Here is a 25,893-nt window from a genome sequence, read left to right as displayed (position 1 = left end):
AATAATCCTGTCAAAAAATGGGCAGAAGAGCTAGAAAGAAACTTCTCTGAAGAGGAAATGCAAATGGCCAATAGGCATATGAAAAAATGTTCAACATCACTTGTAATCAGGGAAATGCAAATCAAAACTACAATGAGATACCATCTGACACCAGTGAGAATGGCACGTATTAAAAAAACTAGCAACAACAAATGTTGGTGAGGATGTGGAAAAAAAGGAACTCTCCTGCACTGTTGGTGGGAGTGCAAACTGGTCCAACCACTATGGAGAGCTGTGTGGAGATTTCTTGACCTACTAAACATAAAGCAGCTTCCATATGATCCAGCAATTCCACTCCTAGGTATTTACCCAAAGGACACAGAAATATCAATTCCAAAGAGCACCTGCACCCCTATATTTATAGCAGCACTGTTTACAATAGCTAAGCTTTGGAAACAACCCAAATGCCCAAAAATAGATGACTGGATCAAGAAGTTGTGGTACATATATACCATGGAATATTACTCAGCATTCAAAAAAAAGATAAACACATGCAATTTGCAGCAACATGGATGGAGCTGGAAGGGATCATGCTCAGCAAAATAAGCCAGAAAGAAAAAGAAAAATACCGGATGGTCTCACTCATAGCAGGAATCTAGAAAACTTAAATAAGGGACCAGGAAAATGAATAACTATAAGAAAGTGAAAATCAAAATCAACAAAAAACTATGAACCAGAGACACTCTATGGGGAGTGGGGGGCGGGGAGAGGAGGGATTGGGGTCAAAATAAGGGGGTTGCAATTGTATGGGGAATATAAAAATAAAATTCATTTAAAAAAATAAATAAAATCACTTGTGTTTTAAACATTAAAAAATGTCTAAAATACTGTATTTAAAATTACTTATCAATTACTGGGAAATATATATAATGACTGAACAATTAAGATTTCAGAATTTATATAACAAATTAATACATAATATAATACATACATTAATCTTAGCATTCTACATTGTACTTATGTAATCTTGAGAACACATCAGTAACTCTAGAAAACTACCCTAACTAAAAAGTTCATAATCATCATGAAGCAATTTTACAGTAAAAATTAGGATAAAGGGCCTCCTTGGTGGCACAAGGGGTTAAGACACAACCTATGAAGCTGTCCGTAGCCTCTGCAGCACGAGTTTGAATGCCCATCTGGCCAGGGAGCAACCCACATGGTACAGCAGACCTCTCCTGACTCGCTCACTGCTCCCTTCAGCAGTGTATTTTGGTCAATCTTCCTGTTCTGCTCTCCAATCTGTCTCTGGTGAATTCTCTCACCCCCCACAACTCTGGCCTATACCCCAGTTCTTGTATGCATAAATAAATGTATCTTTAAAAAAAAGGAGGATTAAGAATATATATACACACACAAATTTTGTCCAAAAGATCCCTCCAACAGGTAATGGTATAATAAGAATTAGATGATAAAGAGGGCCTGAAAGCATTAGAACATTCTTTTCTATCTAGATGCAGTAATTTTCAATTTCATGAACAAAAGCTATCCTGCATCCAATTAATAAACTGGAGAAACTTTCATTATGTGTCTAGGATCTGTAGTATCTATGACTGAGCAATTAACCAATCAGTAACAAAAATGGGTTATAATTAAGTACTTTTTCACAAGACTTTTCTTCCACATTTATTTGAAAACAAAAAGTTCTCACTTGTGTATTTTGGTGATGTTGATGTTGCCCCAGTTTATAAATGTCACCATCTCACCCTCTGACAACGTGTCTGCATCAGCACCTTCGATATAAACATTAGGACCATACCAGACAGGCTTCAAGCCAACATCAGGATTCTGATGGATGAAAAAAAGGAGAGCATTGGTTGAAACAACTTATTGACCCCAGTATGCAAATTTAAACATTCATTCATTTTATCCCCTACACAAACAAAAGTTATCTGTGTTGATATGAATCGCAGTCGTGTGACATGGGTAAGTCCTTTGACCAATAATGCAAATGGAGTTTGATGATAATCATTCTTTGTTTCATAGCAGAGACAGTATAGTTGGCCACTTATTGTCCCACTCAGTGTCACAGAAGATGATGTGCTGTCGTCCCCACCCTACTGCTTTTGTAGCAAAGGACAAAACCATCTTTCTGATCAGTGGCTGCAGAATATCACAGAAAACAGGTATCACCATAGCAGAATATTATAAAACCTTCATATTTTAGAAGACAAATCTTAAAGACAGTAGTATATGTGTGAACATAGATAAATTTTCTGACTTTTCAGTATGTATGATGTGAAAAAGGAAAAGATCTGGGGAATAAAAAAAATGCTGTAATTGTTAAATTTCAATTTTTGCTTGATGGAATTTAAAAAAGTATAAGAAGATCATTTGAAATAAATGTTATAGAGCAAACTGAGTAATCAAGTTATCATTTAAAGTGTATTTGCTAGTTAATTAGCTCTTGCTTAACAATCAGTAGAATTAACGCCATTTAAGCTTTCTGAACCCAGCTGTCATTTTAAAAGATAAGCACTTTTAAGAAGTTTTATTCTTACTATTCAAATTTTAAAACTTTCAGTAAGCTTCACATTTAAGCTAACGGTAGTGGGTGATATGACATGCCAGAAACCACCATTTATCTGGTTGAACCACTTGGATGAAAGATAAAGACAAAGCCAAATCAATCTCTTTCTCTCACCCACACACTCCAAAAATCTTATTAGGGTTTCCTTAAAATAACTCAAGTCTTTAAAGTAAAAATAGCATACATCATACACAGAAAGGCGATCGTATCAGGCTATAACTTAGTCCATTTGTGACTCTTCATGATACATATTACTTATATGTGAGTTAGTCTATGAATGTAATAGTTGCAAGGTTACAAGTCTATTGGTCTACTAGTATATGAGCTAGTCTAGTAACATTCTCCTCATTACATAATGAAGACATTTATAGATAACTACCAAAGCTGGAATAAAAGGATCAACTTTTGCATCAAGACTGTCAACCAGAGGGCCTCCCTGGTGGCGCAACGGGTTGAACACAGCGCTGTGAAGCCGTCTGATCAGTGGGTTCCATCCCGGCCGGCCAGGGAGATACCCACATGGCGTGGCAGACCTCTCCTGTCTCGCCCGCTGCTCCCCTCAGCAATGCTTTCAGTACGTCTGCCTGTTCTGCTCCCCGTTCTGTCTCTGGTGAATCTTCTCACCCTCCACCCCCAGCACTTCTGGCCTGTACCGCAGCTCTTGTATAAAATAAATCTTTAAAAAAAAAAAAAGACTGTCAATCAGAGTCATGCATAAGACAATCAGTCCCAAGCGGAACTTCCTGTGCAATCCTGTATTTAATATTTATATTCTCAGTTAAGCAAACAGAGAGCATTTTCACTTGACTGACATTTCAAAAACAGAGCAAATGCCAGTTGTGACAGACTCTGGATTCAAGTTGTACTTTCCTACCACTCAGCCTAATGCTTTGTCTTAAAGACAAAAGTAACAATTTGTGAATAACCCAGTCAACAAAAGACCTCAGTTTCCATGTAAAGAATTACAAATTTTTATCTTTCCATGTGACTCCAGAGAAAGATAAATTCTTCTTTTTTTTTAAGATCTATTTATTTATTTATTTATTTATACAAGCACTGGGTTCAGTCAGAAGCGCAGGTGAGAGAATTCACCAGAGCCAGAGCGGGGAACAGAACAAGCAGACAGACGGAGGACACTGCTGAGGGGAGCAGTGGGCCCGGCAGGAGAGGTCTGCGCACCATGTGGGACCCTCGCTGGCAGCCGGGGATCGAACCGGCGCTGCAGAGGCTGTGGGCAGCTTCACAGCCCATCGCTCAACCTCTGTGCCACCAGGGGAGGCCTGAAAGATAAAGTCTTAATGCAAACCAGAACTATCTCTTCAGAGTAAGAAATAGGTACCAATTATAAAAGTCCTGCATGACATGGTGTGGACTATTACTGGGATAAATTTCTCCAGCAAGAAACACACAGAAATATATTTACTTCAATTAGTATCAAATCCTGACAAATATTATTAGATAGGACATGAACCCCAAACAATTCCACTGCCACCAAAGCACATCTCCCTTTTATCATCCTGTTCCTTGTTTTAACAGAGAGAACATTTGTGAAACAGTAGGACACCTTTGGATGTTTGGCTACTTCTTTCATCTCCTCCCGAGCTTCAGGGATGCTCACTGGGATCACTTCTTTCTTCAGCAGTGCAACGAACCGTGGTGCCACTGGGTCGATAACCTGTCACAAGTGCATTCTTGTGTTAACACAGATCTTTTACCAAATTCCTTAAGGTAAGTAACAGCACAGGAATACTAGCTGGCTTTCTTTGTTACTGCATTTACTAATTTTTTTTTTGTTGTTGTTTACCTGCTAATAACTCTGCTCTACCATTCAACTGTCAAGTAGAAAACAGAAAATCAATCATAAAGGAAGACTGTATGGAGTCAGAGTTCCTTCTCAAGAATAACTAGTGACAGGTAAGAAACCAATTTTTTAACGCATAATATTTTGAAAGTAATTTTCAATTCTGGTATAAGAAGGGGAGGAAAAATTATTCTGTGGATTTATGTATTATTCCTACAGGTAAATGTAATATTCAATGTTGTGCGGTTGAAGAAATGCAATTTGGAAGAATAGATGTTTCAGTATCCTTTATATAATCAGTGTCAGTAAACAAACACATCACCATCAAAAGCAAAGTAGCATTAGGTCACTATAATAAGGCAATTCTACAGATTAAAGGTATAAAGATACCTCTCTAATAGTCTGCACACTCTAAACATAGCAGCCACTGTATTCCCAGTGTCCACCAAGGGCCGGGCACCTACAAGTGACCAATAAATACGTGCAGATTCACTGACTGAAAGGTCACATTCTAAGCTCTAACCCACTCCACTCCACCTCTGAAGCCTCCCTTCTGGATCTGATGTATTTTTCTCATTTCACTGTTCAATTTTAAATCATCCGTAATGATCAGTCCCAACAGGAGCAGATACAAAGCACAGGAGGAAAATGTGGATAGAAGCAAACATTGAATCAAACAGTTAAGTACAGAAGTTAATTTTTTCCATGAAAAGAATGCAGTGACTAATTGACTGTATGTGTTCTGTATTGGGTTTTTTGGTTGTCGTTGTTTGCTTGCTTTGAGAGTATTTTTGGGCTTACAAAAGGATGATATTGTGGAAATTGTGAATAAGCTCAGAGAAGGAACAATCCTCAGCGCTGATGAATGAAAGTCTGGTGCTCACTCATCTGCTTAAATTTCAGGTCACCATAAAACCAACATCACCTCTCTAAATTTTCTATTTCACTCTTTCCTTCCTTGAATTTTAAGGTTCTTCTTACTAGTTGCAGTAACCTTTTTCAGTTTCTATTGGGCTAGAATAATGAAAGGTTTAAGTTGTGACTACTCATTCAATGTTTAAGCCAGTGAGATACAATTTCTTTACAGAAGCGAAAATCAGATTCCCGATCTGAGAAAGTTCAGTTCACTGCAGCTCAGTTCCTGCAATGGGCAGCAAGAGTAGAAGATTGCTCCTTACACCTGACCAATGTAACAGGCACTGGCTAACACAGCTTTGCAGGTCACTCAGCATAAGGAGTCATGGTCTGAAGTCTAATGGTCTGAAGAAAAGTCTAGAAATCTATTACTAATACATAATGGAAGAATTATACTGTGGGTTTATGTATTAATCCTACAGGATTAATGGATAAAATCAGACATGTCTGGGAAATGCTAGGTTTAAAAATTTTAAAGACTTCTTTTATAATTATGCAATTATAAAAATGTCTGGATCAGTGGTTTTCAAATTATTCCTAAGAGTCCTAAGGATTTCAAGGCGGTGCCCTAATAGATACCAAGTTGAGAGGGAGGGACAGGCACAGGACTGGAGAGAAGTCTAGATCCCAATTAACACATTTCAACCAGAAGAGAACCTTTTATTTAAGGTTTAGTTCCAAATTGTTTTATTTGCAATAAAACTTCCCTTATTTGGAGGGCAGTGAAAGAGGTCTCTACATACTTTAACTCACTAGCTGGGAGCAGATGCAGGGGGTTGGGATGAGGTTGGTGGAAAAAAAAAGTTATATTATCATACCACTGAAATACTAATATAAATATTAAAATTAAAGCAATAAATAAAGGTTGATGAAGGCAAAGAATAGCTCGGAAATGAATACCTTAACCCTGTGACTGTTCTGCCTTGACTGAAAAGTTTAAATCATAACATATGAAAGCAAGAAGAAAATCAGTGAGTTAATGTTGAAATATGTTAGTGTTTGAAATATGTCCTATTATCAACATGGATATTTTTATGAAATTGACATATTCCACTTACTTATCACATGAAAACACTATGTCCTCTTTTCCTACCAAGATAAAATGTCAGGCAAAGATGACAAATATCAGAGTATATTCACAGCAGCACTGAGATTATTAACCATCCCACAACCCACTGTCCCCTTCATATACTTCTCCCTTTTATCACATATAATATGCTCTGTCACTAAAGTTCTTTCTCCAAAGGAACAAGTACTTAAAGGGCCCCAGTAAATCTGGAGTTAATCCCCTCATTTTACAGCAGCAGAGACTTTTTAAAACATGCCTAGTCTCTAAGAGGAAAGTATCCAAAGATGAAGGTTTGGCTTCATCCTTAACACTAACGTCACAATGCCATGGTGCTTAACACAGTTCACCAATGCTTCACTTAAATTATTTGCAGAGCTTGTAAAGAAAGAGCAAGGTACACAATAACAAAGCAATAATTAGAGATTAAAAGTGACAAGAACCCTAAATGAGAGATCTGCAGACTCATGAGAAAGGGCAGGAGAGGGTACAGGAAGATGTGGTCAAGGCCAAGAATACAAACAAATCATGTCAGAATGATTTCAAATGTACTATCGATCAAAATGTCTCACTGTGCTGTGTTTTTAGGATGGCACTTGAAGTGTAATGCTCCCATACACACAGCATAAACAAAGCGAACTGAAAAGATTCATCTGCTTTCATTCCCTCCCACATCCCCACTAAAAAGACAAATGGTTTTATTTTGATTAAAGGCACAAATCCAGGATTAGAGGAATAGGAGGCAATAACAACAAAATTCTGCAAGCTTAAAGCCCATGTAGGCACCCCCCTGCTCCATACAAGAGGTAGGCAACTGTCTACCCCTGACCACCACAAAAGAATGAGTTTACTTTGTGAAAAAGAGGATGCCTGGACCTGGCAGACACCAAAAACAGCTGCAGGAGAGGGGGTTAAGTGACTGCATGATAGCAGTTATAAAGGCCTCAGCAGCCTTGCCCAGCTTGGCTCCACAGACCTGACAGCTGGGTCCTCACACTTCATGCTGGACAAACTGCCTATTCCAAGAGATAAGATACAAGTCCCTGACATGGGGGTACTCCACCTAACTGATCCTCAGGAGCATCCTGCAAAGGAGCTCATTCAGGTTGTAAGCCCAACTCTTTCTCTTAGGGATTCCAACCAGCTTAGTTCCTTTCGTTCAACACTAGCAGATAACAAGGCTAACCACATCTAAGAAATACCTTCATATGAAAGAAAAAACAAAATAAACTACCTGCAAGAAAGAGACCTTATAAGAAAAGAAAAAAAAAAACACTATTAATATTTATGTTGTACCCATTAAGTAGGAAACAGATGTTATTTTGAAAATTCAGAAAGCAAAAAAAAAATCTTGGCTATATGAGAGCATGAATTAAAAACTCAACAGAAGAGCAGGTGGGAAAATAAATAGATCTACCAAAAAGAGTCAAAAGATGAGATGAAAAAATAATAGAGAAAAATAAAAATTAGAGGACAGTGCAAGAGGCCCAACTTCTACTAAAGAAGAGTTCGAAGAGAAGAAAACATAGTAGGAAAAATCAAAGAAAAACATTCTAGAAAACTTCCCAAAATGGACCAAATGACTTTCTACACTAGAGATCACATACTATTCCAATGCATATGAAAAGAAACAGTCCCACACCACAGCACATTATTATGGCACTCCCAAGTGAAAACAGGTCATTATTAGGACCTACCCATAAACTTTTGACCTTTTCAGGGAGCTATCAAAGGCAACATTAGAGCAAAACAAGAAGGTAAAAAAAGAGAAGTAAGATCCAAGAGCCAGATGCTCCATTACACAACTATAGCAATGGGAATTCCCAGGATAATGTGGAAGATGCCCCGGGAAGATAGCTTTGCTTCAGGATTAATGGGCCACTATCCGGATCAGATCAGAGTGGTGCAGAAGGGCCAGGCAACCTGAGGCATGTGACCATTTGGCAGGTAATTCACACAACTTGTGGATACTATGAGACAGAATGAGAAAACTAAACATATATGGGTGGGGGGGAGGGTAATGGGACAAAACAATCAACTGCAAGAAAATCAACACATTACCAGAAAAAGTAAGAGAACTAAGTCCTCACCTTTCACTGGGGGGAAGTCAACCAATGATGCCTAGAACTAAAAAATCAAGAAGTAGCACTACACACCTATCTCACTGAGAGATAGGGGCAATGAAAACCAAAGAATTATCTAAAAGAGCTAAAAGTGATTTCTCCATGGAGAGAAAATTGGAAGGAAAGGGGAATATGCTGTTCATCTTAACAGACCTAGAACTCTGTGACTGTATGAAATCTATTTCATGTATTTAAACTGTGCATGTGCTGCTTTATTAAAACCTCAAAGCTTTAGTTTGTATTAACACTGAAAAGTACACTAATGAGAACTCTGCCTGTAAACTTTCCTTGTATTTATTAGTAACTGCAGCAACAGAAACAACCAATTAGTAATTCCTTTATGTATCAAAAACTGACTAAGCACAAAAGACTAAAAAAAATAAATTCAAGACACATGCGAAACAAGCAACTATTTCTTAAAGCAAGGCATGAGCACAATCAAGCAACACCAAAAAAGAATTTATAGAACACAATCACAGAACTATAGTTTAAAACATGGCATCTGAATGATTTGCCTTATTATAGCGTCTAAGCATCTGCTTCCAATTGATAATCAATAATGTCAATATGCAGTATTCCTCATTTGACTTTCATTTTAAGGACGTTTAAAAAAAGCTAGTTTCAGTAAGACAGGAATTGTAATTAACGAACCTCCAGTACAACTCAATGAAATGTCACTGAAAAGCTACGTCCTCTCAGTACACAGGGAACAGCAGACTAGAATTAAACAAATCTCCCCTTTGCCACTAAGAAACCAGAGGACATGTTTTTTAAAACTAGAAATAATGCATTTTGAGAGGGTTTGTATTAGCAAGTCATTTATGTAAATGTGATTGTGCTTCAAAGTTGTATAACATCTCAGGTTACAACAAGTAATGTGCTCAAAGCTATGTGCTGAATAAGGCAAGTAAAAGCATTAAGTGATACCTTCTTACAGAGAGCTCGCAGCTTGAAAGCAGAAAAATGAAATGCAGAGTTCAAAAAAGATTTAAGGAAAAACCTGTTACTGTTCCCCATAATTCCAAGTTTTTGTTTCCATCACTGTTACTTGTTTGGTATAGTTAACAATCTAAAGCTCTTTCTGCTTTTAAAAAGGAAAACATTCCATTTTCCTGAAAGATTGCAAAATATAACATTCCTCACCAAGCTGTTTCTACCACGAGAACCCTGATGAATTCTATAGGTTATACCATTCAGGAGGTAGGCATGAGAAAAGATGAAGGTCAAAACATGTACCTTTTTGTTGAATGCCCAAATTTTGTCCCATTCCATGTTCACAACTGAGCGTGAGGAGCCCTAGAAAAATAATAATGGCTTAAATGGCAAGAAACATTAGAATATTTTCTTTAACGCAAGCTAAACAATTAGAAAAAAATAAATCAAATACTTGCAAGATTAATCCCACTGGAATACAGACTCAGTATACACAAGCTATTTTGGGTGCCCTGAATAGATGGAGTCAACAGTCATGTATTTTCACTGGGTAAAAATACTGGAGCTGCTTTTGTCTCACCCAGCTTAGGAGTTTAAGACATCCTCAATTTTCTGCTATTATAAACAGTGCTAAATATACTCCTTAAAAAAAATTGCCCCTGCATTTTAAAAAATAAAGGAGGAAGACAAAGAACAGTGGAAACAGTAAAGACTAAAGGGATATGAACAGATACCTGAAAACTCAGAGAAACTGGGGGAAAAAAAACTACCCTTACCTGAGCAGCAATAAACTGCTTTAGTCCTTCAACTGTCATTCCTCTTCGCAAGACACCACGGACAGTAGGAAACCTGGGGTCATCCCTGGAAAGGCAGGCATTTTTTAAGCACCAAGGAGATATTCTCAATGCACAGATGCATGGAACACATTTCTTCATGAATAGTAACTTAGGTGCAGCTTGGTAAATATTTCAACTAAGACCTGGTTATCCTAACTGGATAGATCACAATACTAATGAGTCCATGTTCAGAGAAGAGGTAAACTGCCTGGTAGTCAAACAGTGCTGAGTAGGACTAAGTACTACTGGAGGCAGCAAAAGCATGGCAGGGAAAAAGACACAAAGGTGACCTCTTCAAATACAGAAAACCTGTGCACTGAAACATTCTCATGTGCTCTTTATTTAACAAATATCCAAGGTCCCAACTGTACATGGCATCACGACCACCAGAGAAGACATAAGTCTTGTGTCATCCATGTATAAATACACTTTATAAAGCCTTTGGGTTTGTAAAAAATTTTTATGTTAGTTACTAATATTCTACAGAGGTTTGCAAACTTCTCTAGAATATTAAGTAGGTTTACAACACCCTTTATTGTAAGGGGACCAAGACAAATTTACCTTTTATCAAATTCGGCTCCACAATGAACAGTATAAAGTCCTTCAGACTTCCCTTTCTCAGTGAAATCTCATTTAAGTTATTAATATGCCAGAAATTTTCAAACTTCCTCTAGGTGCTGGGTCCCCAGTATAACTGCTCCTCAAGAAGAGGGGTCTTCACCCCCAAAGCAAAGATCATTTATGTTTTACCTCAACTTAAAGGCATTTTGGCTTTCCTGGGACCCAGTCAAAAAGAAAAACCTCAGAGCCTCAGAGCAGAGTATACAGAAGAGAATCAGATTCACAACCACCCCTCTATAAAATGCAGACCTCTGCAGAGCGGGTGCCCTCACGAGTCCCTCATCCCCATGTGCCATGGTCCACAACGGGTTTGCCACACTTGAAGCATTAAAACCAGGGGAAGGAAAAGGGCTTGTTTCACTGGATGAAATGAAGACAAGGACCAGAAACCCTACGGGCCTATGCATGCCAGGTCCTCCACGCATCCTCCCTGGCCCTCAAGACAGTTTAAAAATTACTGATAGATCCTGGCTTTAGTTCCTCTCAATTCTAGGTTAACAGTAAACATACCATCCATCAACTAGGCCTTCGTTGACGAACCATGTGAGCTTTCGTTTGGATAGCACTGTATTGTTGAGATTTAGTCGACTATATTCCCAAATATATGGCTTCCTTATGCCTAAAGCTTCAATAATCCAATAGAACTGCTCATCTCTGTCGTGGTATTCTGTCGTCCTCAGGGCGTGCGTAACACCTTCAATGCTGTCAACTATGGGGCAGGCAAAGTCATATGTCGGATAAACACTAGGGAATAAAAACAATATTTTGAAAATCAACATGAAGCATTTTACTTTTTCCTGTCTTAAATTAGGCATTACAAGAGCAATGCTGATTTAATTCTTTACAAGTCGAAACTGCCTAAAAACCTACAGTTTTGATTCATACTACTCAAAGTATACTGAAACTTTGTCTTTGGAGACCATAAATCACTTACTCATTCAACTTTCAAACAAAAAAAGCAAATTTGCACTTTAATAGACACAAGAGTACTTATACAACTTACAGCAACTTTTACCATCATATTTCTGTAGTGGCCAATGTATATCATGGAGGAAGCAATAAACAACATACATAATAATTTTTAGAGAATTTAGCATTTCAATATCTTAATCCCCATTCAAGTAAATCCCTAAGCTTCACACTTTTGTAATTTAAAAGTATTCAAGAACAGAGTATTTCTATCTCTCATAAGTGAAAGGAAAAAATTGTCAGGTTAATTAAAATTCCACATAAGGTGGAATAAATTAAAAACAACTTCTGTGTAAAATAATGTACGCAACACTCATACGCTTACAGTTTGAATTTTTAAAAATATATATTACTGCATTATACCTTCTAATTTTAAGATAATACTTCATTAAGATATCACAGCATTACGCTTTGCAATTATTTGATATCAAAAATGTGTATCCAAATTCACTTTCCCAAATGTATCCAAAGTACTAGTTTAGTAAAACAAAGAACAACCATCTTGTTAAAAATGAAGCGCATATGTAACCATACACAGTGTTTGCTTATGAACGGACACACATCTACACCCACAAGTTTGAAGAAAACAACAGTTAACCAGGTAATAATTTACATTCACCAATCTCTTCCGAAGTGATTATTCAATGTATTTTTGTCCTAGGTTTCCTCAAAGTGTAAGAAAGTAAATTAACAGGGGGGAGGCATTTAAAGGGGAAAAAAAAAAAATCCACCCATCTCAAAACACACACAGGAAAATAATCAAAACTGAAAGCAACACATGATACTTTCAAGTATTATTCATGTTTCTGTGATTTTCAATTCTATCAGTTTTATGAATTAATTTATATCCAGCAGAATCAAAGTTTGTAATAGGAAGTCAGGTATCATCATCTAGAGATGAAGAACACCTACACAATACATGACCAACTTTAGGCAAGAGTCAGGAACCCATACAGATGGAAGAGACCTGAGAAACAAGCTAACAGAACTGTAACTGACAGGTGAGTCAACAGCCCAAGAGTCAACATGCCTTGCTGAGGGCCAGGTAACAGGCTGATGAACAAAGATCCAAGTCTCTTGAGAAGTCTGCATTTACTGTTTACAGAGAACACTAGAGCAAAATCATAATAGGTTGCACAGTATGGTTAAAAAAAAATATACTTACTTGTATTTATTTCCAGTTCTTGGGTGTGGTTGAATTTTACAGCGATAAAGTGTTGGGTCCCTCATGCATCCATTATTACTACTCATGTCAATTTTTGCTCGCAAACAACAGGACTGGCCGAACTGGCTCCCTTTTTTCATTTCTTCCCACATTTGTAGATTCTTCTCAATAGCTATAAAACAATAGTTACATTTAGTTCAACTATCTAACATATTACTAACTGGTAGAATTCAAATCATTTTAAAAGTCCTGTAATTAGATTCACATGTTTCATGTTCTCATTTTACAGCAGGAGTACACTGTTAGTTTAAAAAAAGTACTATCACAGTTCCAGCATCACTTACTGAGAGAAAATGTGCCAACACTGAGGAAACATGCCCTGTAATTATGTTTTAGAAGAACTAAAGCCAACACATCCCTCTAATGTAGCCCACTGACAAGTTAAGAAGAAATGAGAGGCCTAAGGTTTTCTCTCATCATTTTTTCCCTCTTTCTCATCATGGCACGATGGGGTGCTCCCTCCCCTCAATTTTCACAATGTGCTTGTGAAGCAGAAGCATGCTGTTCCTTTGACACCTTACGCCAAGGGGACAGACCAGTATGGCCTGGCCCATAGGGCCCACAGGCATCGATGCTGCAGCCTGTGCTAGTCTGAAGAACATGGCTCAGTCTGAAAACCTGAGCCCCGGGGCTTCCTGAAGCCCCTTCAGTCCTTCCAGTAGAAAGCAGGATATTCTTGGATGGAGCAAAAGAGAGATGACACTAAACAGAGAGTGACACAAGTTCAATTTCAGAAAGAGAGAATTCTATATCCCAAGTCAATATGGGCCTACCTACATCAGGATGTTGAGAACCTGCCCCAGGGGCTAAGAACTGCTAAAGAGCAGTTCTCTGTAGAAACTACTGAAGACAGGACAGACACTTTTCTACCCTCAGAGAATTATGTGAGTCTAACACTCCAGTTGTTAACGACTATTGAGACTTTACCAAAGAGGGGAAAGGACTCAGTAATAATTTAAATGTACTATACTTTCCAAACATGACACTGAAGACTAAAGCAGTAGTGTGGCATTCTGGCACAGTATTGTAGAGAAAAAGTCCAATTTGGAATGCTTTTTTTGTGAAGTTATATTTCAGAGATGCAGGGTAGCACCAAGCTTGCAGATTATATTCACATGTACTCACTTGATAAAAGGAAGACTGGGGTATTCATAAGAGTATCATCAAACATTTCAGAAAAGATAAGGATTTAAATTGAGAGAACTACAAAATGGAGCAGAAGGAATCATTCAAATGGAATGAACGCAATGCAAAGACCACGTGGTAACTGATGCCAAGGGACACAAGTCACATGAAGTTGTGATGCTCACAAGGCAATAATGTGAAGATGATAGAGAAATAGGATTTCTAAGAGATGGATTAATACATGAAATCATATTCCCAAACGTGTGTCAGTTATCTTTATATATAAGAAATCATGTTGACCAAAGAAACAGAACACAAGCAGAATATATCAAACACAAAATGTGCCTTACAGTTTTTTCTGTGTTTCGATTCTGCCCTCTGCTCACGTTCTGCTTTCATCTGCTCAGCAGGCGTATCATCCACATATGCCTTCCCTTCCTGAATTAGCTTCTCTGCATATTTCATTATAGTTTCAAAATGATCCGAAGTGTAAGTAAATTGATCTGGTTTGATATGCAACATTGCAACATCTTCCAAGATAACCTGCAATAAGAATGCAGAATAACTATCTGCTTATCTTTTGCATTTTCTTGTGTATTTTCAATCCTTGATACTGTATTTGGGCAAGTGTAATAAAACACCATCAGTCTTATATAGCCTGAAATGATTCTGGAAGTTGTAGTATATTAGAGCAGGAAAAAAAGTATTGCACTAGCCTCAAATTTATATCTCTGCTGGAGCTTTCCATTTACTCTGGAAAAGCTGGTCATCACCAGTCATTCTAACAATGATTTGCTCTCTCTCTGAATATATTGCAGTGCTTCTAAATAAAGAGGATAAGAGGCTAGGAAACCATATTTTTCATTACCTACTTAGTGTTTATTTTATTCATCAACTTAAAATTATATGACAAAAAGGAAACCTGCCCTCTAGTGAGCAATTAAGAAATTGGCATTTTTATAGGAAAATACGGCACTTAGAATTCTACAGCAACTGAGGAAGAAAAAAATAAACTAAAAGCTTTTTGGTACAATTATTTCTTGGCTTAGGTCTCAGACAGAGAATATATCAGCATGGGGGCAAAAATCAGCTTATGAGAACAACTTCAATTTATTTTTATACCATGAAGGTATCAGATCATCTTCTAATTTCAATAAATTTTTCTGACAAAGGGTCATCACTACACCTTTTAATTACCTTCTCAAAATCTTCCTTTTCTTTTTCAGGATTTGTGTCATCAAATCTCATGATCAGTTTCCCTTTAAAGTTAACCTGGTAGTGCTGGTTCAGAAGAGCAGCTTTTGCATGCCCAATGTGTAAGTAACTAAAACAAAAACATTTCACAGAAAAACTCATTAACAGGCTTTAACTAAATACTTAAACTTAACCTTTTTGAGGAGCTGAGAACTAAACAAGAATCCTTGGTACTCCAAATCATATTTTATTTTCTAGCATGTATGGTGACAGAAAATCTGACCCAGACAGGAAGAAAAAAAAGACAACAGTATTTATAAAATAATCACAAGAAAGCATTTCAGGGGTAAAGTCTTGCAAAGGGATGTCATTACCAACATTATAACCTGGTGAAGGATCTTCCTCTTTTTTTTACAAAGGTCATTTAGAGGAAAACTGCTCCCAAACTGTTTCTAATGCTGCCCTGCTATGTGTGTTTAACTAGGCCTGGGCACCCACCCAATTCCTGCTACAGAGAAGCACCTCTGAAACTGCCACTGTCACTAAGATGACTAAATGAAAGAGAAGCCACTTTGCTTCCTTCTCTAGGCTTCAGTTCCCTCAGATGCCATAAGAAGTCTATTTCAAGAGAAGGTCTCATTCAGCCCCAGCCCTGCACAAATCACAAACTATGAAAACACTATTCTAAGGACAGTTGACAATTACAAGGAATAAAATAAATCAGAGGCATTATTGATAATATTACAAATCAACATCCTCCTCAACCAATATACTAAAGTGCCATTGCTGAAAATACACTTTATTAGGCAGCAGACAAAGTACTGAACCTAGGAAGTTTAAATGATCTGCTCTCACTACTTTTTACTTGTTTCAACTAATATATGGTAGCTGCAGTCAAACTGTTCTCTGTTCTACAGTCACCTAGCTTCATGCACACCTGTGATCTCTGTTGATATAAATAAAGGAAGGAAAAGTCCAACTCCTTTGTGCCTTCAAATTATCCTTTTCAATTGGTTCATTTTTAGAAATTAATGCAACATTCTAGATCAATGATTCAATTTTAAAGAGATTATATGCACAGGTTAGTGCAAATAAATACAATGCAATATTTAGGTTTATTCAAAACTTCCTGCATAAAATAAAGGGCTGCAATCCCAGATGAGATCCTAGAACAGGAAAAGGACATGAGAAAAACTTAATGAAACCAAAAACATATAGCGTTTAGGTAATAATATTTCAATATTGTTTCACTAACTGTGACAAAGGTAGCATTATAATGTAAGATGTTAATTTGGGAAAACTGGGTACAGGGTGTATGGGAACTTCTTTTACTGTTTTTAGCAACACTCCTGTCAACCTAAAACTAGTCTAAAATAAAAAACTACTGAAAATAAAGGACTATGATAAACATAGAGTGTATGTAATTTTCAATTAAAGTGTTCGGTGCAGTAACATGCTCTACCCACTATTAATGAGAAAAAAAGAAAAGAAACAAGCAAACGATGACTACCTCCTGTTTGACAGTGTACTTTATATACACCGCAACTAATTTAAGGAGGGTGATGAAATTAAGTCATTTTCTTGTTGCTAAAGGCATTATTTCTGAATAGGAAGTGATGTATGTTGTTCTAACAGTTCTAAAAGGCAAGGAAGCTAAAAGGAGTTTAATAAAGTAGTTGCAAGATAACCTAACTTATCAGCTCAAGAGACAACTTATGTCAAAACAGCTAAAGAAAACAAGGTATGTGCTGTGTTAGTACTGATGCTGAATTGAGCTTCTCCCATACTTAACAGACGCAGGCAGGATAACTTTTAATTATGCGAACCCTAGAGCCAAACAACATAGATTTGAGTTTGGCAAGTAGCTAAAATATGAATCAGTTTCCAAAACCATATGTAAAATAAAGACAACAGAGCCTTCCTGAAGGGGCTTGTAGGATTCTGGGTTACTGTGTGTAAAGCACTTGGTAGTATACATGTTACCAAGGTTGATATACATGTTAACTAAGAATAAAAGGCAAAGCACAACAGTTCTGGTCTTCCATGAGAGATTAAAAAAAAAAATGATTAAAAAAATTAAAGAACATCTCAGCAGTATAAGGGAATCTGATCAAAATTATGACTATTTTAAAGACCTAGCATTGATTCATATTCCAAATTCTAGAACCTATTTGGTCAAGAGCATAGTCTCTGAAATTGACATAATTTAGAACAGATAAACATATTTTGTACTGTAAATAATAAGAACAAGGAGTTTACTATTCCAAGTGATAGTGACAGAAAATATAAAAAGATTTGAAAAGGAGAAATGTTCAAATGGCATAGCTATAGTCAATGCAAAACAAAACCCAAAATAACAACTTTTATCACCTTTTTAGTCACTACCCAATAAGACTATCATGCCTATCATATCAGGTGCAACAGCAGGGAGGGCAAGATGGGGATTAAACCATGTAGGACTTATGACTGATTGCACTCAGTCAACTACCACTCATTCATTGATTCAGTTTGAAATTTCCAGAATCAGTATTCCTCGGTCATCTCCTATCTATCCTTTATTTCATTGCCTAAATCTGCGAACTTAGAAGAACGAAAGTGTGGCATTCTAAAATTGATTATGCTGTTACTGACACTTAAGAAACTATCTGTGAAGAACTATTAAATACACAACTAAAAAATAAGCTTCTTTGACCTGCCATTTTTTATTGTCTACATATTCTATGTACCATAGACAGGTAGAATTTGACTAGAAAAATAAGAAAGTCTGAAATTGAGCAAAATCCAGAAAAAATAAACTTCTATCTTATAAAATATGACCCAACATGTACCTAAAGCAAAGTTCCTGAGTGAAGTTGACTGCTTTACTGAGGTCATTTTGCTTGTCCAGGGCACAGCAGAGGGGGCACTGTGAGAGGTCCCACCTACCATCAACCCTAGGAGACTGGGCAAGGCCTGAGGAGCCCCAGGCTTGTAGCCCCCAGCCAGGACAGTCTCTTCCCTAATAAGCTATTCAAGTATCACTATATTCCAGTAATAATGATGCAGGAGTGAATGGGTTAGGAAACAACTAAATAGAAACAGGCTCTTCCGAACCTGGGGAAAAATATGACTTTAAGATAATTCTACCTGACTTCTACAGCTCAATGAAAGGATATAAAAGGATGCTCAGGGTACAAATACAAATCCCTATTAAATGAAAGACTAAAAATCTCCAAAGGTAAATAAAAACTAAGTCTTTTTATTGATGGATCATTTTTCTATTTATAATTAAAATTCTGTCCAGAGTAAAATCAAAAGGTTGATTCTCTCCTAATGCTTTAATAAACTAAAACCACAAATTTAACAAACTAACATTAACTTTTGATAGTTAAACTATTAAGCTGTTTAGAATTTTAACTCCCACAATTAAAACCTTGTTTTCTTCTATGAACCTATTAATAGTAAACGTATTTAATAAGTGTTTTAAAGCTTTCCCACCAAATATACTCAATTATAAGTTATATTTTCTTACCCACTAGCTTCCGGAGGAAATCTGACGGTAACTTTTCCCATTTCAGCACCTGGAAGTTCAACAAATTTCCCAACATCTTGCTTTTTCTCAGGTGCCTTAGAAGCAGAATGACAACAAAAGAAGTTATGTGATTAAATATTTATGAAGATGGTCATTCAACAAATACTTACTCAGCACCCACTGAGGGAAAAAATGATGACTAGAACATCATTGCCATATGTCAAGATCACTCAAAATCTTGTGAAGATTTCAGTAAAACCACATACAAGTTAGAGAGATATGCCTGTCTAAATATATACACATGTGCAGTTGGGACCATCAGTTGAGCTTAATCAGTGACATGCAAGGTCATCAGGTAAAGTTGAAAAGGAGCTAAGAGTCAAGCAGGACCTTGGAAAGCTAAGCAGAAAGGCGCAAGATGGAGGGTGCATAAGGGCATTTGTCCTATTGAAAGGAATCCAGCAGAGTTAAGACTCAAAGATGAGGCAGAACGGTGAGAACTGCATGTAGCCGGGTGGGCAAGGAAGCGGAAACAGCTGAGTAGGTAGAAAACGTGAAGGCCTTTATTATAAGCTCGGCTTTTGTGTCTTAGGTACTGGGAAGTTCTATTTGTAATGGTTAATGGGGCTCTCTATTTGTATTTTCTAAAATGATACCCAGGATAATGCAGAGACTTAAGTAGAAAAAAGAGAAACCAAAGAAAGGAAGCTTGGCCATGAGATTGTGGAATTAAACCAAGCAGAGAGCAAACGAATCTATAAACAAGGAAAACAAAAATAGAACTTGTTTAGATGTGAAAAATGGTAAAGGACAAGTGAAGATTTTTAGCCAAACAAATGAACAGACTGTGATATCTTTATCCAAGCTGATGGTTTTCAAATTTTACCATACTGAAAACCTTTAAATCAATACTTCACTGCAAATGCTTTATATATAAAACAGATCAAAGCAGAAAGAATCTGGCTGGGAAGGAAGGCCTTTTCTGCCGTCCTCTATGTCATATCCTCCTACACAATCGACAGAAAGCTCTGCAGAAGCCCAGGATTCAATGGTCAAAGGCTAAGAAACCAGAGAACAGGACTTTGAAAAGAAAGGATTGCAGAGCTATAAATTAATGAGATCTTAGTTACTCGGAGTTCAAGTTTCCTAAGAGAGACACACTAGATGATAATAATCTTTTAACACATAAACAAGAAGACTGAGGCTTTCTGCAGTTAAACAGCTGAAGTCCAGTCAAGTCTTAAACAATAGGAGAGTCTTCAATGAAGATCCTTTTTATTTCATGAAAAGAAAAATTATGAGTAGGGGGAATTTTTCTTAAGATCTAGGGGCTCAGACAAACTGAGATGTGAGCATGAGAGAAAAAGTAAAAAGGCATACCACTTTAGCTCTGGTCGTTGGAACATTCCACTTGGTACCTACTGACCGGAAGGCCTGCTGGGCTTCCAGAAAGCCAAACCAGCGCTTCACGTGCACTGGAGCACCATTCTGTTGCAGCTGTTCCTGCCACGCAGCACTTCCTATTAGCAAACACAATTTTAAGACCATTCCATAAGTCTGCAATTTCAAAAGCAAAGTTCTGGTTCTTGCTAGTTTAAGTAAATGAGATATATTAAAACTGTGCCTATATAATGAATTTTTTTAAAACAGGTACACATTGAAATGTTTAAAACCTTGAGATATTTTACAAAATTCACCGAAGCAATTCTCAGTTCAATTCACTGAGTTGAACACTTAATCCTGTTGTCAGTACTGCCACACACCCACTCAAAGGCCAACACTATATTTCATGATTAAGGAAAAGCTTTAAGTAGTCAACTAGAAAACAAAATAAAAATCAAGATCAGGAAGAAGATGTAAAATGAACAAACAAATCAAAAACAAAGTTTGATGCTATAAGAACAAAAAGTCGAGGAAGGGAGGGAAGGAGGTTGGAGAAGAAAGAGGTGGGGCAGGTAAATTAGGAAAAAGGGGTCTATTGTATAGTGAAGCATGCAACTAGACTTTTGGTGGGGAACATAATGTAGTATATACAGATGCTGACTTAAAATGCTGTACACCTAACACCTACATGCTATGTGCTATAAACCAATGTTACTGCAATTTAAAAAAAGGTTCATTTTTTCAGATGTAATATCAAAACTCAGTACTGAAAGTTTATGTATCCCTTTAATATCAAAATGCTAAATGCTATCTTCCTTTCATGAACATCGAATCAAAAATCAAACAAACAAAAATATCATAAATGAACCTATATATGAAAAAATCTAATTAGAAAGATCATCATTTTATGTTGCTTACTAATAATTTGGAGTAAAGTATAAGCCCCAAGAAGTATACATAGGAAAACCCCATGTAATCTAAATTTAAAGAATGGTAACAAATTTTGGCATATTTCGGGGTGGGGAGTATAAAGGTTTGTTGTTGATTTTTAAAGGAAACAAATTAGCAAAATCAAAGTCCCCTTGTACCTGTCAACAATCCCATATCCTTAAGTGCTGCAAACTCATTTTTTAAAAAAAATTATTTTTATTTATTTATGCATTCAAGAACTGGGGTGTAGGTCAGAGGTGCAGGGGGTAAGAGTATGCCCCAGAGACAGAATGGAGAGCAGAATAGGCAGATCTACTGAATTACACTGATGAGGGGAGCAGCCGGCAAGACAGGAGAGGTCTGCTGTGCCATGTGGGTAGCTCCGTGGCCAGGGATTGATGTCATAGTGACAGCGCTAAGACTTTAACCCCTGTGCCACCAGGGAGGCCCCACAGGCTGCAAACTCAATAGAAAATGAAAAAAATGATCTCCCAAAGGAACAAGTCCCCACTTACACACCTACTGAGCTATCAGGAAGGCAGAGAAAACAGTGCTGAGAGTAAGGTAATGGCTGAGAGACGAGAGGGATTGACATAAGTGACTTGTTCATGATAAGAACTTCTTTGGTAAGAATAAGGCCAGGTGTAAAGGCAGAAGGATGCTGGGAGAAATAGTGACAACAGAGGACAGGAGAGTCCTGTGGCTTGATAGGAACAAAATAACCAGGACTGTCATTTCTTCTCAGGGAAGTCTAAAGTGACCACCTATAGATACAAATATATAGATGGAGATAGGGCTACACACTAGTATATGTGGAAATATGTGTTCTTCTTACCCAGTAAAATATTAAATAATTAAAACAAAATTTTTAAAGAATTATCGATACCTTTTAGGGTGGCCCAAACACAAAAATCTGCTAAGCTCAAGGAATTTCCAACTAAGTAGGTCCTCAGAGATAGGCAGAGATTGAGCTCGTTGATTGCGGAGGCAAACAGATTACATGAAGACAATTTTGTAGCACTAAACTCCAACCAGTGATCAATCTGTCAAGGTAAAAGAGAGAAGAGAAATGCACCCCCAGGTTTAGATTTAAACAAGCAAACAAAAGATCTCATTTAGAACCATGACTTTCTTATCTCAAATTATGGCGTTTCCCTTTATATTTGTGATTGCCTAATGTGTAAACTAGTACTTAAGTAAACACATTTTGCTTTTTCTATTTTCTAGTGTTTGGTGTATTAGATAGGGGCAAGAAAGGTCACTTAAGGGGAAGAACAAAAATATTTGAGGACTGGCATCAGGAAAGAATAACCAAACGAACAAATGCAACAGGTGGCAGTGAGGCCAAATAGATTCATCCCCTTGCAAATTTAGAAGTCAGTATGTAGAAACTATTCTTTTGAACTTTCTAAGATTAGGAAAGTTAGAGCTGAATACAAATAGCAACCACCACCGCCCCCCATCCCCAGCACATAAAGAAAAGTACTGCTTATTTGTTATTCCTATAATTAATTAAATAAGGAAAATGGAATCCAAACTATGTCACGACATCAGACAAACCTCTTCTCTTTTCTAGGCCTGATGTTTGCTGTGTAAGGTAAGGGAGTTGACTAAGGGCCTCCCCGGTGGCACAGCAGGTTGAGCACAGTGCTGTGAAGCTGTTCGCAGCCCTACAGCGCCGGTTCAATTCCTGGCCAGCCAGGGAGATTCCCACATGGTGCGCCCGCTGCTCTCCTCAGTAATGTACTTTGGTCCATCTGCCTGTTCTGCTCCCAACTCTGTCCCTGGTGAATTCTCTCACCCTCCCGTGCCACTCAACTGTACCTCAGTGCTTGTATAAATAAATCAATCTTAAAAAAAAAAAGGGGGGGGGGAAGTTGCCTAAGATGCTATATACAGTCAGCTATCAAACCTAGGAAGATAGCATGAATAACCCCAACAGGGCAGCTGGTATGTGATTGAAAGTTCAAGCTTAGAAGCTAATAGATTTTGGTTTTGAAAATAAAAGCAAGCTGAGAATTCTATAACACATCCTTAATACCCTTAAAGTGAATTATTGTGCATAAGCCAACAATAAAAAAGACGAGATTCTCAAAGGAGCAGAAGCATTGATCAAACAAAATACACACAAGAAAATGCTCACCTCGCTATGTTCCATCTGGTTGGCGCCGTAGAGCCCAGCTGTTGTTGCGACTCTAGCCAAGTAGCGGAGGATGGAGTTGACATCCGTGAATGCCACATTTCTAGACCATGAGACAAAATATTACTGTTGCATTAACAAATCAGTACTAGTCATGAGACTTACAAAGAAATGTAAAAATAAATATATTTAGCATGTATTTTCTACTATATGTAAAAAAAAACAGACCTAATTTGATCTTTACTTTTATCAGGTTCGAATTTGATCTGGAATTTTCAGCTAAATTCAACAATCTACCTAAGAATAGACTACATGATGTTTCATCATCTACTACTGATTTTTACATGTCTAGTCTGGGCTTAAAACAGAATTCTGAGAATAAATGATTTTAAATAAATTCCAGCAAAAAACCAAGGATGTGCCATTATAAAGAGGCTAGTTTTTTCAATGTCCAGGTAAAGATGATCAATCAAACTCCATCGAAACCGTTTTGTGAAAACTCTCAGATACTAAAAGTATAATAGCAGAAATGGAAAAACAGAAAAGGAGATGGTAAAGTTGAAAAACTCTCTAGAAAGAAAAAATTTTAATAAACAGGATTAAGGTGATACTGTAAGAAAATAAAAGAACTAATCCCAACACCCATCTAAAGAATAGAAAATCACCAAAGAAAATATTTTTTAATTCCCCAAAATAGGATTTCCAAGTTTTCACACTGAAAGGAGCAACCAATTGTCCAATAGAAGAGATTTAAAAAATAGACCCAGACCAAAGTATGCTATGTTTAAATTTCAGAAGGCTGAATGCTAAGGGAAGAGTTCTGCGGACTTCCCAAAGTCACATAGAAAAGATGAGGAATTAGAAAGTTCAGAATAAAGAGAACAAAGCAAGCAAAGTTATTCCATGGCAAGTAAAAGCAATCATGTGAAAAGCAATCAAAATATGTGGCTCAGGCCTCCCTGGTGGCGCAGCGGTTGAGCGCTGGGTTGCGAAGCTGCCCGCGGCCTCTGCGGCGCCGGTTCGATCCCCGGCTGCTCCCTGGCCACCAGAGGAGGGTCCCGCATGGCGTGCAGACCTCTCCTGCCGCCCGCTGCTCCCCTCAGCAGTGTACTTCGGTCCTTCTGCCTGCTCTGCTCCCCGCTCTGGCTCTGGTGAATTCCTCACCCTCCCGCGCTTCTGACTGTACCCAGTGCATATATAAACAAAACAAACAAACAAACAAATAAATAAATAAATAAAACATGCCTCTATTAAAAAAAAAAAAATGTGGCTCACCAGTGAATAAAATTCATAAGGTCACTGCAGTGTAAACAGTGAATGGTGATTAACCAAGACAACTACACTGGGGGGAGAAGGAGATGGGCAGTGGAAGTGTGCTTGTGGGTGTATTCTGCCCCATCAGGATACACATCTTACTACCAGTTTAGATGGACCTTTTAAATACATGACATAATCGGTATGCCGCTTGAGAATACTCTTGAAATCTTCCTTCAGTCTGACCCAGATTTCACTGTCTGGACAAGGATTCCTTTTTTTTTTTTTTTTTTTTTTAATTTATTTATATAAGAACCAGGGTACAGGCCAGATGCTCGGGAGGGTGAGAGGATTCACCAGAGACAGAGCGGGGAGCAGAACAGGCAGACTGACAAAAAACACTGCTGAGGGGAGCAGCGGGCGCATTTTCCACCAGGATAAATTACCATGGAATTAAAACTCTTATAAAATCTTTCTGTACATTTCTAGTTTCTTTTAAACAGATTACAAGGAGGTGACAGAGCTTGCTGACAAATTTGAGACTCTGGCTATAGTTCTTTTAGAATGAAGAAAGCCTCCCTGGTGGCACAAGGGGTTAAGATGTAACCTATGAAGCTCGCCACAGCTACTGCGGCACAAATTCGATCCCCAGCCAGGGAGCTACCCAAATGGCATGGCAGACCTCTCCTGACTCGCCTGTGCTCCCCTCAGTAGTGTATTTCAGTAGATCTGCCTGTTCTGCTCCCTACTCTGTCTCTGGTGAATCCTCTCACCCCCTACAACTCTGGCCTGTACCCCAGTTCTTGTATGTATAAATAATAAATCTTTAAAAAAAAAAAGAAAAAAAGAGAAGCACAGTTCTCTTAGGGACAATCTATCAACTGGAAAGTACAACAAGCATTTATTTCTTTAATCCTGGGTATTTTTAAAAAGCTGTTCAGTATTGAAAACAAGATATAAAATACTTACTCAGACACACGAAGAATATTCTCTTTCCCTTCTTCAACAGAAATTCTGACACTGTCTTTCACATGTTCTACTGCCAGTAAAGCTCCTAAAAATAGTGAGATAAAAAGATTTATTTCTCTTTATAAACAACATAGTATTTAAAACTTGAATCATAAAGCAAAAAGGATGAGTCAACAAACCAATATAAAGTCCTACAAAGAGTAAACTTTTTTCCCAGTAGTCTAGCAGAAAGTATAGTCTTTTGGTCTTAAATAACAAATCAAAATCCACTCATAGTCCAACTGCTTTGAATATGCTAAACTTTCAATAAGGGACACTAAAATTAATCT

The 25,893-nt window shown here is 37.5% G+C and overlaps 1 protein-coding gene across 3 annotated transcripts in view; it reads right to left on the bottom strand.

The window, feature by feature from the left end:
- EPRS1 (glutamyl-prolyl-tRNA synthetase 1) overlaps positions 1-25,893 on the bottom strand; it is a gene marked incomplete at both ends in the record, with an annotated part of 62,369 nt that overhangs the window by 33,878 nt on the left and 2,598 nt on the right. For 2 of the 3 annotated variants that reach the window (XM_084245041.1, XM_084245043.1), the window contains 13 exons: positions 1,691-1,827; positions 4,134-4,244; positions 9,711-9,770; positions 10,184-10,268; positions 11,375-11,608; positions 12,999-13,170; positions 14,534-14,726; positions 15,381-15,507; positions 18,889-18,983; positions 20,269-20,408; positions 22,088-22,244; positions 23,345-23,444; positions 25,565-25,649. In XM_084245041.1, the coding sequence (XP_084101167.1) occupies positions 1,691-1,827; positions 4,134-4,244; positions 9,711-9,770; positions 10,184-10,268; positions 11,375-11,608; positions 12,999-13,170; positions 14,534-14,726; positions 15,381-15,507; positions 18,889-18,983; positions 20,269-20,408; positions 22,088-22,244; positions 23,345-23,444; positions 25,565-25,649 (1,696 nt within the window). Of the gene's footprint in view, positions 1-1,690; positions 1,828-4,133; positions 4,245-9,401; positions 9,423-9,710; positions 9,771-10,183; positions 10,269-11,374; positions 11,609-12,998; positions 13,171-14,533; positions 14,727-15,380; positions 15,508-18,888; positions 18,984-20,268; positions 20,409-22,087; positions 22,245-23,344; positions 23,445-25,564; positions 25,650-25,893 lie in introns of all 3 variants that reach the window. The other variant, XM_084245042.1, reaches the window with a different exon arrangement.

This window comes from Talpa europaea, assembly GCF_964194135.1.
Source record: "Talpa europaea genome assembly, chromosome: 10".
Classification (NCBI taxonomy): Eukaryota; Metazoa; Chordata; class Mammalia; order Eulipotyphla; family Talpidae; genus Talpa; species Talpa europaea.
Note: the sequence above shows the minus strand (reverse complement) of the source record. Positions and strands in the feature narration are given on the sequence as shown.